We start from the raw sequence: 18,632 nt of genomic DNA, 5'->3' as shown, positions 1-18,632 counted from the left end.
AATCTTTGTTAATTCAGAGGTTAGCTCATATCTCTGTAATGCCTCATGGCCATTGTAAACATCACTAGTTATATAACATATAAAAGGCATAGGGGATCAGGCTGGATCTGCCACAATCATTGCGAGTTGCTCTTTTCAATAACTTCCTAAAACATGTTTGTTTACTTTTACTTATCTCTCTCATAAAAGATAAGGGTTGAATGTGCCCCCAAACAATCCAGTTGTTTCATCTGTAAAATCATTTGTGTTCCTAATCAAATGCGGATTCACAGTACATCTTGCCCATATCCAGTGCAACTCCAAAGCTATGTGTAGTTTACCAGTAAAAAAGATCATATTTCACCAACTTTAAGTGCTTCACAAAGTCTATCATCCGTCATTCTACTTACCTTGGAGGTTGTAGTAGAATTGCTATCGGTCAGTTTTGTGGCATAATATACCAACCTAAAATTGGTTGTAGCTCATCTTATGACTGCGTGACAACTAATGTGACCCAAGGAAACTTAATTCATGTACTGTGATTTTAGGACTCAATTTGTGTCATTTCTGTATGAAGTACAGGAGGAGTGGCGCTATAAATCCACAACTCTCTCTGTGGTAGGCACTTAAAGGGGATTGCATCCTCACAAACTGGGTTTTCCATTAGAAAGATTTGTGGTGGTTGCAGTCCATTATCAGCCGAAAGTAAGCTGTGATGACTGTAAATCTCAGCCTGGCCAAGGCTCTCCCAAAGACAAAACAGTGTGAACCAAGGAGTCTCTGCAGTGTTTTCCTATTTCTAAGCAGAACCCTCCCATGCTTTGGCAGAATGTTGTGGCTTAATAGAGGACATTGCCATATGTTCTTACTTTTTTCTAAATGTCTAGCTTTGAACTCATTTGGTAGATATTCTTTCTGCTTAACTTTCATTACTTTTTAATCCCAGTGTCTAAAACACCTTATATCCAGAAAATTCTTTCTTATGTCGAATTATTTTTGTTTATGACAATGTACAACAGCTGGATTTGTACATTGCAGCTGAATTTTTAAAGAGTTTCTCAGTTCATTCATTCATTCATTCATTCATTGACCTGTATTTATTGCATGCATGCAGTGCTAGTGTCTAGGGGCTCCATGGTGAAGAAGACAAATATGGTACTCACTTTCATGTATATTACAGTTTACCTTTTCAGTAAGTTTGATGCTAAAAGATAGCACCCTTGGTCTTACCACCTTTTCTGCTACCAAAGGAGTCTCTGTCCTTCCCCATGGTCTCTAGCAGGTCTCCAGACATTGTTTCACAAGCTTAGGCAGCCTAGGCAGCTGGTGTTTTGCTGTGTCAAATGGCTGGGGTTCTTCCTCACTTTGGTGGTATCCAATGAGGCGTTTCCTAATTGAGGTACCTTCTAAGTTTATTAAACTTAAAAGACATTGACCTTGATTTAATAGCTCCCTTTTTATCTTTTAATTAACCAGTTTTTCTAATTTTTAAAAATTATATGTTAAATTTGTAACATTAAATTTCTAAGACTCTATGATATGATATCAGAATGGAAGTTAGGTGTTTTTAGAAATAGGGGTGATGGTTTCTCTGATGGTGTCAGTCCTTAAAGTAGGGTGTAGGAGTATGTGGTGAACGTGAAGTCCTGCAGCCAGACATAGGAATTTTGAGTGAAAATCGTCAATAGGAAAGTCTTAGAAAGGAATGGATTTGGTCAGAGGGTGGTGGCGGGGGGGGGCGTTTGTTTCTTAGCTCTCATTCCAATTGGGATCAAAGGGAGGCATGGGAGAGTAGGACAATCAGCCTGGATTATTAGAATAAGAATTTCTGTTTATTAAACACCTTCTGTGTACCAGGTATTACTCTTGACATTAAGCATAATTGTATCTAAACCTCAAGACAACCCTGTGAGGTTGGTATGATCCCCATGTACAGGTAAAGGGCCTGAGGTTCAGAAAAGTTAACAAATTAGCCAAAGGTCACATGTTCAAGGTAAGTCGCCCACATGACAAAGTAGGTTATAGATCCAGGATTTGAATCATATGTGTCTTCCTGTACAACCCTGAACATTAAAAATAAAACAAAGTTTCAAAAGACCGGTGTTAGAAATACACAGGTAACACATGTTCATGGTAATGATCCAAGTAATACTATATGTAAATGGTCTCTTCCTATCCTCTACAGTTCATACTCTATAACATAACCACAGTGACCAATTTGGTGTTGCTTTGTTGCTTATACAAACATGTACAAATATGTATGTACATTATTTAAGGGGTTATATTCTTTCCCTAACTCTGCTAAGCCAGGTTTCAAGTTCAGTAGTTCACAAGTCTCTGGTTGAGGACAGATACCTGTTCTATGCCAGTTTTGCCATAGTTGCTTTTTAAAAAAAATTTTATTTTATATTGGACTTTAGTTGATTTACAATGTTGTGTTAGTTTCAGGTGTACAGCAAAGTGATTCAGTTATACATATATATATTCTTTTTCAAATTATTTTCGCATTTATATTATTACAGAATATTGAGCAGGGTTCCCTGTGCTGTACAGTAGGTCCTTGTTGGTTATCTGTTTTAAATATAGTAGTGTGTACATGTCAATCCCAAAAGACCCTTATGAAAGCAGATTCAAAAAACTCCCTTGGCCGCGTGTTCTCTTATTTAACCTTTGCTCTCAGGAACTTTTTCCACTTCATTACCCAGATAATTTTTTTGCAGTTTGAATCATTTCTGTCCTGCTCTGTATATGGGTTGATGGAGAGCAGCTAGTTACCATATCAGGTGCAATTACAACTTGGAAGACCTGAAAAAAGAAATTAATGTGGGGAATATTAAAAATTGAAACACTCATATAATAAAAAATGGACACTGAAAACAGCTGAAGTTTCTTTCAGTTTCTTTTAAAAGCAGGTATACGAAATCTAGAATCAAATTTAGAATTAGACAGATTGAAAGTTTTTTATTGTGACCTGTGCTTTTTAATTTTGAAATTTCAGATCTTCTACAAATGCATAAGCAGAATCCACTTAACATTAAGTCAGTTTCCTATTAGCATTTTTTATCTATAGCATTTTTTATCTATACTTGATTTAAAAAACAAAACAAAGCAAAAACAAACAAAACTCAGAACCAATACTTCTGATATGTCAATCCTTTTAACCAGAGAATACATAAGAGAAACTTCATTCTATTTCATTGTTATCATCAAATATAAATTTTTCTAAGAGCTTGCCATGTATCAGGCACTGTATTTAGTACTTTATATGTACTATCATATAATCTTCCAAAAGTTCATGAAGTGGGTACAATCTTTAACCCCATTTTTCAGATAAGAAAACTGAATCACAGAGAAGGTATGTGTTTTTCCTAGTCACTTGGCAGTGTTCAGACTCAGAATTGTTTGGTTACGTGTTTGCTTCTAATCACTGTACTTCACTAAACCAAGGATTATGTGACTTCGAGTCTAGTGTTCTTAACCTTAACTGCCAGTGGCATCAGTGGGAAGTTAGATCAACTCACTAACCAAGTTGTCAAATTTACCATATTGGCCATTCACCTTTAACAGCTTCTAAAGGAATGTTAGATTTCATTTATTCATGATAAAGTGAATTTTTGAATTAAATATGTTCTGAATGTCTGCTATTTAATATAGCAAATATAATTGCATATGTTACATGTTACATACTCCCAGTGTCTTTAGGATACTTTGAATGTTATTTTTTAGTTTCTCAAATTATAAGCATTTAAAATATTCTTTACAAAATTTCTCAAATTGTGTATTTCTAACAGTTAAAAGGTTAACTAGAAGTTATCAAAGAGAATCTTATTCATTATGAAACTTACAACTCTACTGTGTGAGATAGAAATGAGGACCTCCAGAAAGAATAATGGACCATCAATTAAAACCACTTGTCCCATACATATTGATTTAAAATGTAAAGAATTTTGAGAATCAAAAATGAATTTATCAGAATAAAAAATTGCTAGAAGATGAATATTAATCCATTTGCAAAACAAAAAAATGACTTTTTAAAATTAAAAAGATTTGGTATGAACTTAAATACTGTCACATAGAACAGTGAGGGTTGGTTTGTTTGTTCGTTTTGATCTTTGTTTTACTTCTAAGAAGTTAGCCAAACTGCAAAATCGGAAGAGACAATCCCTTCAAGACTTCTCTTATTCCTGACACCAGTTGCAAGTTTGAGATTCCTAAAACTACTCTCATGTTCGGTAATGCGCTAGAAAGACTCACATTACTCACTGAAGGCTGTGTACTCACAGATATGGCTTATTACAGGGAAAGGATACAGATCATAATAGCCAAGGGAAGAGACACAGAAGGCGGAGTCCAGAAGGGAGCCAAATATGGGACTTCTGGCCCTCTTCCGCCTGTGGAGTCATTGCGTCACCCCCTCCTGACCACGCTCTGTGACAGTAAGCACAGAGGACTGCCAAGCAGGGAAGCTCACTCGTTTTTGGTGTCCAGAGTTTTTATTGGTGCTCAGTCACAGACTGCCTATGTGGCTGACCTTTCATCTCCAGCCTCTCTTGGAGGTCAGACTAATACCTTTAGTCTCTTGTCCCTCTATTTTTTTTTTAAACATCTTTATTGGAGTACAATTGCTTTACAATGGTGTGTTAGTTTCTGCTTTATAACAAAGTGAATCAGTTATACATATACATATGTCCCCATATCTCTTCCCTCTTGCGTCTCCCTCCCTCCCACCCTCCCTATCCCACCCCTCTAGGTGGTCACAAAGCACCGAGCTGATCTTCCTGTGCTATGCGGCTGCTTCCCACTAGGTCACAGCTGTTACGGTGTGGACCAAAGCTCCTGTCATAAATCATATCGTTAGACTGTCAGTGGCCAAAGCCCCAGGAAACAGGGATGCTCCTATCAGGCAGGATATTCCAAAGGCCTAGATTACCTTCCAGAAACCAAAGGCAAAGGCCAGACCTCCCTTTGGGTAAGGTTAATTCTTCACTACATAGATGTACACTTTTCTAAATAGTGTATTTCATAATGAGTGACCCAAAATTGAATATTATCTCTATTACCTGTTAAGTCAAACTTGTTAAAGGTGTACAAATTAGTGTGGTTTCTTTATTTTGGGGGGGGAGCCCATTCATTTGTTTAACTTGGTAAGTTTTCATTTTTAAAATTTTATTTCATTTTATTTTATTTATTTATTTTTGGCCACACTGAATGGCTTGCAGGATCTTAGTTCCCTGACCAGGGATTTAACCCGTAACCTCAGCAGTGAAAACGTGGAGTCCTAACCACTGGACCACCAGGAAATTCCTGCATTTTTTAAATTTCAAAGTTTTCATTTGACAAACTGATTTTCAGTAAGTTGGCCATTTTGAGAATTGGTTTGGAGGCAAATTGAGTTTCACTGAATAACTTAGACAGTGGTTCTCAAATTCAGGTAAGCATCAGAGTCTCTCGGATGGCCCATTACAACCCAGATTGCTGGGTCCCACTCTGAATTTCTGATTGTGTAGGTCTGGGCTGGAGCTCCATAAATCTATACTCTAAGGAGTTCCCAGGAGATGCTGATGTTGCTGACCCAGGGGCCACACTTTGAGAACCACTGGAATAGAGGGTGTGATCTATGGCAGATGAGAAGGATGAGATGCGTCCTTGAGGTGAGGCAGAAAAAAGGGCAGAGAAGTCAGGAGGCAAGGCACTACTTTCCATGTCTTATGGCAAGAATGTTCGGGACTGCTACCCATATCAAGTTAGCTGTGGGACGCCAGGATCGAGAGAATGAGTTCAGGAAGAGAGTCTCAACACAAGTCACCCCAGAGAACAGCTGTGGGATTCAGCGCCGCTCTGTGTGTGAGGTGTGCAGAGCCATCTGTGTGTTACTGTAACTATTTGGACAGCAAAGTGATTTGCAGGGGCTTGTGTGAAGGAAGTTTTGCAGAAGCGTTTCAAAAACGAAAATCAGTCTTTAACTTGTAAAACATTTTTCTTTCCTAGTTTCTGTAGGACTTTGTCTTGTTCTCTTGCTTTTTGAGTCCTGTAACTGTCTTCCTTTCTCTCCCACCTCAGGCCATGTTCAGTCTTTGTATGGTGGAAAGTGGTGCCGACGAGGTGAATTTACACGGTGTGACCAGCCTCGGCTTAAAGCAAGCTCTGGAATTTGCATACACAGGACAGGTATGGTACCATACGTCACCTGAGAGGCATAACATTTTAACTGCACCTAAACAGAGGAGATTATTCATGAGATTTAGGGATTTTTCTTGTTATTCACTTTGAGGTTAAAAAACATTTTACATCTACTTAAGGTTACAACTAAAATAATGGAAAGGTAAGTAAAATAATTTGATCTTAAATATTTTAATCTTAGCTCAGTTGCTTGCTGGTGTAATTTTAAAATATCCTGAAGAATTATTAGGTGGGAAAGAGTTTGGAAGATAACTTGAATTCTCATTGTCATCACTGCAGCTCAGTGACTCAATCATGGCTTTACTGGCTTAAAAACAAGAACACTCCCCACCCCCCCCCACCAAAAAAAACAATCTAAACCTGTAAAGAGCTCCATCTAGCATCTTGACACCCTGTCCTCTACATACATTTCAGGATCAGGGCCTCAAGTAATAGATTAGAATGTGATGGTTTGAAAGCCAAAGTTGCTCATCATTAAAATTGTTATAGGATTTATAGGAATCTTCAGAGAACATTCGTTTTCTTTCTTTTTTTAAATGAAAGAATAATAGTGACAACTAGTAGAATACAAAAGCCATGTCAGTGTATGACTATCATAGCAAATCAAAACAAAACTTCATAAAGACAATATAAATCCAAATCTGAAGCTTCACGGTTCGTATCTAATTTCATGTTAGTGCAACAATTATTAGAATACACAAAACCCTTCCTTTTGGAATTATTTTTTAACTGAAATATAATTGACATGTAACATTCTATTAGTTTTAGGTGTACAACACAGTGATTTGAAATATGTGTATATTGCAAAATGATTGCTATAATAAGTTAACATCCATCACCACATATAGTTACAAATTTTCTGTGTCATGAGGACTTTTAAAATCTACTGTCTTAGTGCCTTTCAAAAATACAATACAGTATTGTTAACTATAGTTGCCACGCTATACATTACATTCCGAGGACTTATTTATTTTATAACCGAAAGTTTGTACCTTTCAGTTATAATATAAATAACTTCACCCTTCACCCATTTTGCCCACCCTCCTCACCTGCTGTTTTCATTTGAGAACTACTCAACTACATCAAACCAGATACCGACTAGAGGTTTATCTTCTTTTATAGAGTTTTGTTCTTTAATTCCATTTCATCCAACTTATGTTCAGTGTCTGCTGGGCTAAAATAAGGGTTTCTTCTCTTGGCAGGCTCACATCCTGGTGGGAGAGAGTTATATACATAATTCCATGTCCTCACTGTGATGGGAGGTATAATAGAAGCAGAATATAAGACATAGTGGGAGCAAAAAAGAGGGTGTGGTTAACTGGGGCGATCAGTGCAAATCTTTACAGAGAACGTGGTATTTGGGTCTTGAAGAATGTTGGGAGTTCACCTTTTTACTAAATTTTTTTCTTTAGAGGCTTATTAAAGTGTATGATATTATCCATTCTCTTTTCTATAGCTGGTAGAGTTTGAGATATGTTTCATAGGATAACTGAGGCAACGCTGGCAACTGAAATGAAAATAGTGATAGAAAGGAAAAAGTCATCCATCAAGTAGCAGGTACAAAGGAAAATAGAAGGGAGAGGGATCACAAATTAAGGGTCAGCCCAACCAAATATCATGCCTTAGGAAATTAACACAGACAGTTATTGTTTACAGAGTTGCCAAAACATATTCCTAGTGAGGTGAGTGAATAATGTGTTGTATGCTTTTTGGCTTACAGATGTAAAGAAAGACATCAGCTATAAATTGTGTCTTGTGTATATTTCTTTCTTCACACCTGAATTACAGCTATACCTGCATTTGCCCATCTCTAAAGTACGATTGATAACCCATAGCTCACACTTCACTGGTGTGCAATGGGGATGCAATAGTAAATGTTGTTTTTTGGTAAAGCTACCCAAATAAGTAGTTTCTATACTTAGATGCATTAACAATGAAATGGTTTAAGCTTAGAGGCTATAGACTGCAAAGCGTGTTTAAATCACTGGTAAACAAAAGAGCACAAAAATTGCTATGAATGCTGAGGTAAAACGCACACTCAGATATAAGTGGCTGCCTTATTGTTGGCCTTGATTGTTTTGTGGTTTCTTTCACAATGGCTAAGTTTACATGTATATATGTATAAACGTCTGTATATGTAAACATATATATATATATAAATAAATTTATATATATGTTTCCTTTCCCTGAAAGTCTCCTTTGCCTCACCTGTTCATCTCTCCCCCTCTCCCCTTGACAACTGCTAACTGATCTTTTTACTGTCTCTATAGTTTTGCCTTTTTCAAAATGTCATATACTTGGAATCATGTAGTATGTAGACTTTTTCTGGCTTCTTTTACTTAGCAATATGCATTTAAGGTTCCTCCATGTCTTTTGTGACTTGATAGATCATTTTTATTGCTGAGTACCTTCTATTGTGTGGATATATGAAGGGCATCTTGGTTGCTTCCAGTTTTTGGTGATTATGAATAAAGTTGCTCTTAATGAGATATATATATATATATACACACACACACACACACACATATATGTATATGTATATGAAGTGCCTGTGGCACAAAGGATCTATGAAACGTGAGCTGAAGATAGCATAACGGCATTAGGGGAGCTGACTTTCTGAAGGGTAAGGAGACGGCTTGGGAAGAAGGAAGAAGTTTGCAGAAAGACAGCCATATCCTATTGTCTGGGAGTCATATGCTCATATTTCACTTTTATGAGAAAAAGGAAACCAAATAAGAATACATTTTTATACACACACACACACACACACACACACACACACACACACACACACACACACACACACTCACATATATCCAATGTAAGTGCTTAAAAAAAAACTCCAGGGCAAGACGTAGAGTTGCATTTATTCTGCCCAGTGACCCACTCTTGACATGTGCCTCCACACAGGGGTGACAGCCCTGCAGCATATACAGCAGCAACTCATCTGTTCAGATTGTGCACAGAGGGGTAAAGAAGTGGGCTGGCATTTCATGGAGCACCCTCTGCAAGAACCGGGGCACTGCCCTAGGCACTTCACGTGTGCTGTGTAGCCTAATCTTCTAGACAGCTCTGAGGTATTCGGTGATCCTCTCTTAAAGATGACAAGCCCCGGAAGGTGCAGTGAATGACCAAGATCAGTCTCCCAGGGCATGTCGACCCAGTGAGTCAAACCCAGTCCTCTTAATTTCAAATCCATTGTTTATTCTTAACCCCTTCTTAATGTTCTATGTCATTAAGAAAGGGTTAAGTCATATTTGTTATACTTTATTGAAGGAGGCAGGGAAGTGTTTGGACATTTTAGAGAGTGAACTCTTTTTTTTTTTTTTTTTTTTTGCGGTACGTGGGCCTCTCACTGCTGTGGCCTCTCCCATTGCAGAGCACAGGCTCCGGACGCGCAGGCTCAGCAGCCATGGCTCACGGGCCCAGCCGCACCGCGGCATGTGGGATCTTCCCAGACGGGGGCACGAACCCATGTCCCCTGCATTGGCAGACGGACTCTCAACCACTGCACCACCAGCGAGGCCCAAGAGTGAACTCTTTTTGATGGTTCTCTCAACCTGGGTGCTCTTCCAACACTCAGTTCACGAAGGCTTCGAGTTGCTACACTTGTACTCTGTATGTGGTTATTCTTTGCTGCAGAGTGGAAGTTGATACAGTCTTTCTTGGACGACATCCATGGGAGTTTGATTTTTTAAACGCCAAAATGACTATAATAAGTCTGTTTTCCCTTTGAGACGTGAACATAGATGATGGCAAAAAGTGGAATTGTGGTATACTTGGGAAATGCAAAAAAGCTTTCTCTTACTCTGAAAATGAAATTAACATTAAGCAAAGAGTTTAGAATATGGAAACGTGGATAAAAGTGTAGTTCTTCAATTTCTTAATTGTTATTTACTATTGCGGACATTTGCTGATATATGGTCTTTAGCCTTGATATATATGTAGATTTGTAAAAATCAGAGTTAACATTGTATTTATCTACCTATAGATATTTCTACTGACAGTTGATTATACCTTTAGTCTGTTGTAGTAAGCATAGTATAAAATGTCAAGTATTTTAAGTGTCTGAAAATGATTGCTGCTTTGGGAAAGAAATTGGAAGTATAGAGTAGGTGTGATGAATGAGTGCCACTGTGTAACAAGGTGTGTGTGTGTGTTCCTCCTACACACTGTTCTAAAGCATAGCCTTCTTAAAATTGGTCACAGATTCCATCCAGGAAATTTTAAAGAAAAATCAAATTTTCCTCCTAATGCTAATACATCCTCTGAAAATACATGCACTTTTCTTATCAAGGAACACACACATTCTGCCTTCTCACTAATTAGAGGCGTGCGCTTCCCGTGGGCACACACTGCTTGGGGTACAGCCTGAGCAGAGCCCCACACGCATTGCAGCCCTCGTGGGCGACCTTGCACAGCCATGTGCAGCGGAACTGGCCATGGAGGGCAGAGGAGCCAGGCTTCTCTGCAGGCCCTGTTCTGGGCTGGCTCTGGGAGCTGGGTTCAAAGCAGAGGGTATGATGTAAACTGTCACTGGGCAGATCTGCCTTAGGGAGAAAAGGACAAAGTGAACCTAAGAAAACCAACTCTCACTTACTCTGGTGAGCAAGAGGACCCTGTTACCATGGCCTCCCCAATCTCCTTGCTTTACACCTCTGGCCAGGAATTCATTCGTGCTTCAGACCAGTCCTGAGTAGAAGAGACATGAAAAAGAAGGGGGAAAAAGGATTCTAATGGAGATGTTGCCTGAGGGGAGGAATCCCTGTCCAAACTGGACAAGAGGTCGGCCACCCAGGAGCAACAAGGGTTGCTGAGAAAACCAGCCAGAGTGAGGAGCACTTAACACCAAGACCCTTTCATAGAGAGAAGAGCCCTTCTCAAAAGGTGGAAGGACACATGCAATCCCAAAGGTCTTGGATATACCTCTAGGAATTTGAGTAGCTAAGGACCCAAAATGAAAGCAAATAGGACTGAGAACCACAATGAAGTTCACTGTTTCAGCGCTCTGGTTGCCATGATGTCGGGGAAGATAGGCTGTATGCCAAGTACTGTGCTATATGCCTTCATATAGTAGAGCAAGGGGTTCAAGCCAGCTAGCTTCCTCTTACTTTCCTGAGAACTCTCCACCTGTTTTGTCCCTTGCAGTCTGATGGAGAGATTCCAGAAACGCAGTAAAGAGAGAAACTATGCGCTAAACTATAGTGAGATTTGTAGTCTCCTTTGAAATTTCCCAGGAGTACCCCTCCAGGTACTGCAAATCTTGTCAGCCAGCTGACAAGAACCAGCTACATCGTACCTGGACAGATAAAAAGGATTCTTTGGTATCTGTTGTTCCCCTGCTTTTCTCTTCATATCCAATAACTCCAGCCCTCGGTTCCTTAACATCATGGAAGAATCCATCTCTGTGGGGACACACATCCTAATTACCTTCCTCTGATGCAGAGAATGCTTTAGTACAGTCTTCACAAGGATATCTTGTGTAACTATTAATAGTTTGAAGTCTTTGGAAATCTGGAAAAGTATGATACTCTGTGAAGTGAAAAATACTTTTTTTTTTTAGGTATAACTCTGCTCATGCAATTGGGAATTGAAAAGTAAAAGAAATTGCCTCTTATCATACACCATGATCAAGTGGGATTTATCTCAGGGATGCAAGGATTCTTCAATGTATGCAAATCAATCAATGTGATACACCATATTAACAAATTGAAGGAGAAAAACCATATGATCATCTCAATAGATGCAGAAAAAGCTTTCGACAAAATTCAACACTGATTTATGATAAAAACTCTCCAGAAAGTGGGCATAGAGGGAACCTACCTCAACATAATAAAGGCCATATATGACAAACCCACAGCCAACATTATTCTCAATGGTGAAAAACTGAAAGCATTTCCTCTAAGATCAGAACAAGACAAGGATGTCCACTCTCGCCACTATTATTCAACATAGTTTTGGAAGTCCTAGCCATGGAAATCAGAGAAGAAAAAGAAATAAAAGGAATACAAATCAAAAAAGAAGAAGTAAAACTGTCACTATTTGCAGATGACATGATACTATACATAGATAATCCTAAAGATGCCACCAGAAAACTACTAGAGCTAATCAGTGAATTTGGTAAAGTAGCAGGATACAAAATTAATGCACAGAAATCTCTTGCATCCTATACACTAATGATGAAAGATCAGAAAGAGAAATTAAGGAAACAATCCCATTCACCATTGCAACAAAAAGAATAAAATACCTAGGAATAAACCCTCCTAAGGTGGTAAAACACCTGTACTCAGAAAACTATAAGACACTGATGAAAGACATAAAAAATGACACAAACAGATGGAGAGATATACCATGTTCTTGGATTGGAACAATAAATATTGTGAAAATGACTATACCACCCAAAGCAATCTACAGATTCAGTCCACAGAACTAGAACAAACAATCTTAAAATTTGTATGGAGACACAAAAGACCCTGAATAGCCAAAGCAATCTTGAGGGAAAAAAAATGGAGCTGGAAGAATCAGACTCCCTGACTTCAGACTATACTACAGTAATCAAGACATTATGGTACGGGCACAAAAACAGAAATGTAAATCACTGGAACAGGATAGAGAGCCCAGAGATAAACCCAAGCACCCGTGGTCAACTAATCTATGACAAAGGAGGCAAGGATATACAATGGAGAAAAGACCGTCTCTTCAATAAGTGGTGCTGGGAAAACTGCAAAGCTACATGTAAAAGAATGAAATTAGAACACTCCCTAACACCATACACAAAAATAAACTGGATTAAAATGGATTAAAGACCTAAATGTAAGGCCAGATAGACACTATAAAACTCTTAGAGGAAAACATAGGAAGAACACTCTTCGACATAAATCACAGCAAGATCTTTTTTGATCCACCTCCTAGAGTAATGGAAATAAAACCAAAAATAAACAAACGGGACCTAATGAAACTTAAAAGCTTTTGCACAGCATAGGAAACCAGAAGCAAGATGAAAAGACAGCCCTCAGAATGGGAGAAAATATTTGCAAACAAATCAATGGACAAAGGATTAATCTCCAAAATATATATACAGCTCATGCTGCTCAATATTAAAAAAACACAGGCTTCCCTGGTGGCGCAGTGGTTGAGGGTCCGCCTGCCGATGCAGGGGACACGGGTTCGTGCCCCGGTCTGGGAGGATCCCACATGCCGCGGAGCGGCTGGGCCCGTGAGCCATGGCCGCTGAGCCTGTGTGTCCGGAGCCTGTGCTCCGTAACGGGAGATGCCACAACAGTGAGAAGCCCGCATACTGCAAAAAAAAAAAAAAAAAAAAAAAAAAAAATTAAAAAAACAAACAACCCAATCCAAAAATGGGCAGAAGACCTAAATAGACATTTCTCCAAAGAAGACATACAGATGGCCAAGAGGCACATGAAAAGCTGCTCAGCATCACTAATCATTAGGGAAATGCAGATCAAAACCACAATGAGCTATCACCTCACACCAGTTAGAATGGGCATCATCAGAAAATCTACAAACAACAAATGGTGGAGAGGTTGTGGAGAAAAGGGAACCCTCTTGCACTGTTGGTGGGAATGTAAATTGATACAGCCACTATGGAGAACAGTATGGAGGTTCCTTAAACAACTAAAAAATAGGATTACCACATGACCCAGCAATCCCACTACTGGGCATATACCCAGCGGAAACCATAATCCAAAAAGACATGTGCACCCCAGTGTTCTTTGCAGCACTATTTACGATACTCAGGTCATGGAAGCAACCTAAATGCCTATCGACAGATGAATGGATAAAGAAGTTGTGGCACATATATACAATGGAATATTACTCAGCTATAAAAAGGAACGAAACTGGGTCATTTGTAGAGACGTGGATGGACCTAGAGACTGTCATACAGAGTGAAGTAAGTCAGAAAGAGAAAAACAAATACTGTATATTAACGCATATATATGGAATTTAGAAAAATGTTACAGATGAACCTGTTTGCAATGCAGAAATAGAGACAGATGTAGAGAACAAATGTATGGACACTAAGGGGGGTAAGCAGGGGTAGGATGATTTGGGAGATTGGGATTGACATATATACACTAATATGTATAAAATGATAACTAATAAGAACCTGCTGTATAAAAAATAAAAATTAAGTTAAAATTAAAAAAAAACAAATTTTCCCTTAATTTTCATGCTCTTGTATAGTAAAGGTTTTCTTCCTGATTCTCATTTGATTCCCTAATGTGTTCACGTGACTTTTTTTATAGCCCTAGTAAGGCAGACACTGTAGCGTTAGATTTTGATGATCACTGAAACTATTTATTCTCTACAACTAGAATACTTTTCTCCAGAGACCAGCATCAGGCCTGGCAGCAGAGTCACAGGAGTCTTACTTGAAACTGCCTTCTCATAAACCCATCCCTTCAGGGATAGATGTGTCACTCACTTTACATGAGAAAATGTCCCCATCAGATTTACTTATAAACATAACCTGGTTGAACTAAATGGTAGCACATGGAAGAAACCTGGGAGATATTTTTCTTAAATGCTTCTCTTGGGAGCAGCATTAAGACCATTCATGTGGTTTAAATATTTTAGCTGCAGAATCCTTTCTTCACCTGGCAGTACCTACAGAAGCCTGGCAAGTAAGAGGCCCCTGAGGCACCCGCACTGTGCCCCAGGCTCCAGAGCACACAGTCTAAAATCCACATTCCAAGGAAGAATATTTTGAATTGTGCAGGAAGTGATTATTTTCTTCTTACGTTAATTCTTGTCAGAGCTGTGCCAGAGTCCGTAACTGGATTGTTGGCGTAGAAAGTGTGAGAAGAGTGAAATGAAGGGAAAAAGTTTGAATTCCATCAGTGAGTTTTCACTTTCTTGAATCTTTTGAAACTCTGTAGTATTGCCTTTGGAGGGAGTTTCTCTTTTATCAGTGGATTATTGAAACAAACAAGCAAGCAGATATGTCCGTTTATTGTTATGGGGTGAAGATGTTGCAGGTTCCCATGCATCGTTTCCTGGAAAGTGTCAAACTTGACAGATAAGAACCAGATGCCAAATGAAATTTTTATGGCATCTCAAGGTGTCAAGTAAAATGATAAAATCCTTGACATGGTTTGGTGGCCAAAAGTGGTAAGGACAGGTTGGAGACCTAAACGTTTATTGTGAAAAACTGAGAAGTGAGATTTTAAAAGTCCGGATCCTGACTGATCCCTAGAAGCTTACTTTTCTCAGCTGAGGACCCAAGAACAACGCCACTGGACCCGAAGCTTGTCTGTTCCTCATGGAGAGCAGAGATTCAGGGAAAGTGAAGTCATATGGGAGGCCCCCTACCTGTAAAGCAGGGTCAGTTCTGACATTCTGTACCTCGTGCCAGCCAGTTCTCCCTCATGAAATCCGTGTGTGCTGTCTTCTCAGAAAGGACTCAGGGTACAGTTTGTACTGCAGGCATTACAAAGCTATCTGCTCAGCATAACAATCTCTAAAACGTCTCTGTGTGGGGATGTATAACTGTGGCCACACTTCTGCGGTTAGCTTTCCCATTTGGTAATAAAACCGATACTTTGATTTAAAAAAAAAAGTGTTTCCTGGCTTTTCCTTAATAATTTGCAAGTTTGGGGTTTCTTAGTTGTCTGATAGTCACTCTGCAGAAACAGAACGGCCCTCTCACCCACCCAACATTTGACTCAGATATCGAGACTGATAACACCACACGTGCACCAAGAAGATGGGAAAGGGTTTAGTGCTCACATAGTGAGGTTTTCTGGGGATAAAAGGGTGGACCCCAGTGGGTCCAAAAATGACTTCAGAGAGCAGTTAGGGGTGATCGATCGGCTTTGGTGTTTATTGTGGTTGGGGGGTGGGGCTGGAGCATTGTCCAGGTGGGCGGGGGCTCGTGTGGTTTGAGCTTCCACCAGCATCAAGGGTGAGAGGACTCAGACTTTCTTGTATATTTTCTTCCAGGCGTGGGGCAAGCAGGGAAGAGGGAGTGGTGGGGCTTGAGAGCTGTCAGCAGTCACACATCAAAAATGGAGTCAGACTCCAGTGCGTTAGTCTAGCATTTTGCTTGAGTCATAGCCCACATTTCAAGCACAGACATTTTCCTTTGGCACACTGTGAAACTCAGTCACTTATTGAAAACAAAATGTGTTTGAACAATATGCTTGCAGCATTTATAATCTTTCTTGGCATCAATTCTGTGCTGAGGAACCCACTGTGGGCCAAGGTGCCTGAGCTCATGCGTACAGAACACTGTGGTAATAGATGACAAGGATGAGTGTGGCCCCTCTCTGTTTTAACCTTGTCTTTGTTCTATAAAACTCCATTTAAATGATCTGGATTTGTTGCCCTTGGGTCCTCCTCTCTCCTTCCCACACTTTCTACCTCCCACCTCCACCCTACTGCCAGGACAGGGAACTGAAAGAGAAGTATTCCCTGTATGCTCTTGATAATGGCTTTATTGTCATAAGTGGGGCAAGAAACAATCACTTCTTTTCTAGTTGATGTCCTGCAAAGTAGAAACAGATAATATACAGCAACTCAAAATAGTAGGTCCACCCCACTAAGCTAACTCAGGGTGTATTTTGCATTTCTGTGCATTTGTGTCTCTTTGTTTTGGCAGAAAGTTCCATTGCAAGACGTTTTTAATTTTATCCTGTCCATCTGAGTTTTTCCTTTGCTATGGTGGATGGGCAGCAACTCCTGTTTGGAATATTTCTAATCAGACATCATTACAATTGTGTTCTTTCTTGATCATTGGAATTTCTAAGGGTTGGCTGTGCTCAGAATCATTTCCTAAGGAAATTCTGACCCTTCCTTTAGGTGTTCCATCAAATCATCTCTGAGTGGAGGGAGGTTAACAGTTTATTTAGTAGAGAATCTTGATTAGCTCCTTAGTTTTCATAAGACGATGTCAGCCTATTGATGGCTTTTTAAAGGACATGAACTTTTCCCCTTATTTAGCAAAAGAGAATGATTACACACCAGCCTCAGCCTGTTTGCTAGAAAGCTCTCATTAAAAGTTCATTGGGAGGGCTTCTCTGGTGGCGCAGTGGTTGAGAGTCTGTCTGCCGATGCAGGGGACACGGGTTCGTGTCCCAGTCCGGGAAGATCCCACATGCCGCAGAGCGGCTGGTCCCGTGAGCCATGGCCATGGCCGCTGAGCCTGTGCGTCCGGAGCCTGCGCTCCGCAACGGGAGAGGCCACAGCGGTGATAGGCCCGCGTACCGCAAAAAAAAAAAAAAAAAAGTTCATTGGGAGAAATTATACACATAATGGATTCCCAGAAGATATGCAGTCTGTCCATCTGGCTTGGTGGTTCTCAACCTCATCTATCAGGCCTTAATATAAAAAGGCCACCTTTACTATCCTGAAATGAAATTCCTAATAATGTAACTTACCCACACAAATTACTCTGAACATTAATAAGAATGTCTTAACCATATATAAAGAACACAGAAGGAAAGAGAGTATAATGAAAATCATACGTATTTCAGTATGTACATGCTGGAGCAGAACTTTTCAGAAGACAGAATGAAATAGTTGCCTGTCTACAGCTATAGGTAGAATCATCATGCTGGGACAGCTGCATACAGATGCAGAATGACACATGGATGTTTTGCTGACAACTGAGATATCACAAGGGTATGCCCTAGGCGACATGATTTTCTAAAATAGTGAACAACTCTTAGTAAAATTCCGTACGAAACAAAACAGTTGTCTTCTTTTGGTTTCTATTGTGTTAGCATTCTTGGAAAATTCAGTGTATCTTGACACAAAACAAACAAAAAATTGTGTTTATATGTAAAACAGTTAGATTCTAGACTTAGAGTTTTATAAACAAGTTTTTCACTTACGTACATCAGGGCACTCAGATATACAGGATTTAGGGCAGTTCTTTGCAGTTGGTGGCTGTCCTGTACATTGCCTGGCCACTGCCCAGCAAAGGCCAGTAGTGTCCCCCTGTCCTGGGGCAATCAAAAATACCTGCATGCGTTTCTAAATTGCTCCCTGAAAGGTTGTCCTGTCTGCATTAAAAACCACTGCTCATCTACTCTAAGTCTTATACCTGGATCAAGGTATCAAGGGAGAAAATCAGAAAAGTGAATGTCTGAATTTTGAAGAATCTCTTTATTAACTTTTACTTTTTATGCAAAGTTTATAAAATACACGTACAACGGTATTAAAAGTATCACCAGGTAAGTCATTCAGTGTTAGTCTTAATTTCTGCAGGAAAATTTCCATTAGATCTCAGGGCCTAGAGAAGCTAGAGTTCATTTTAGTATTTTCATCTTTTGTTAGGCTGCATTTCCTTTTTAGTTTAGATGCTAGGAAGCTTAGAGCCATATTTGCAGCCCACTTTTAATAGTTATGAGGATATATATACATAATATATCTCCTCTCCTGACCTCGTATCACTTTTTGTTTCCTGTTTTCTCCTTGCTTGAGTTATGTTTCTAATTTTTAAATGCTTG

At 39.4% G+C, this 18,632-nt stretch overlaps 1 protein-coding gene across 7 annotated transcripts in view; it reads left to right on the top strand.

Annotated features, from left to right (window-relative positions):
- KLHL32 (kelch like family member 32) overlaps positions 1-18,632 on the top strand; it is a 186,377-nt gene that overhangs the window by 47,788 nt on the left and 119,957 nt on the right. For 5 of the 7 annotated variants that reach the window (XM_060167643.1, XM_060167649.1, XM_060167645.1 and 2 more), the window contains exon 3: positions 6,040-6,147. The exons of the other annotated variants lie outside the window; for them this stretch is intronic. In XM_060167643.1, the coding sequence (XP_060023626.1) occupies positions 6,040-6,147 (108 nt within the window). The remainder of the gene's footprint in view (positions 1-6,039; positions 6,148-18,632) is intronic. 7 annotated transcript variants of the gene reach the window in all.

This window comes from Lagenorhynchus albirostris, chromosome 12 (genome assembly GCF_949774975.1).
Source record: "Lagenorhynchus albirostris chromosome 12, mLagAlb1.1, whole genome shotgun sequence".
Lineage (NCBI taxonomy): Eukaryota > Metazoa > Chordata > Mammalia > Artiodactyla > Delphinidae > Lagenorhynchus > Lagenorhynchus albirostris.
Note: the sequence above shows the minus strand (reverse complement) of the source record. Positions and strands in the feature narration are given on the sequence as shown.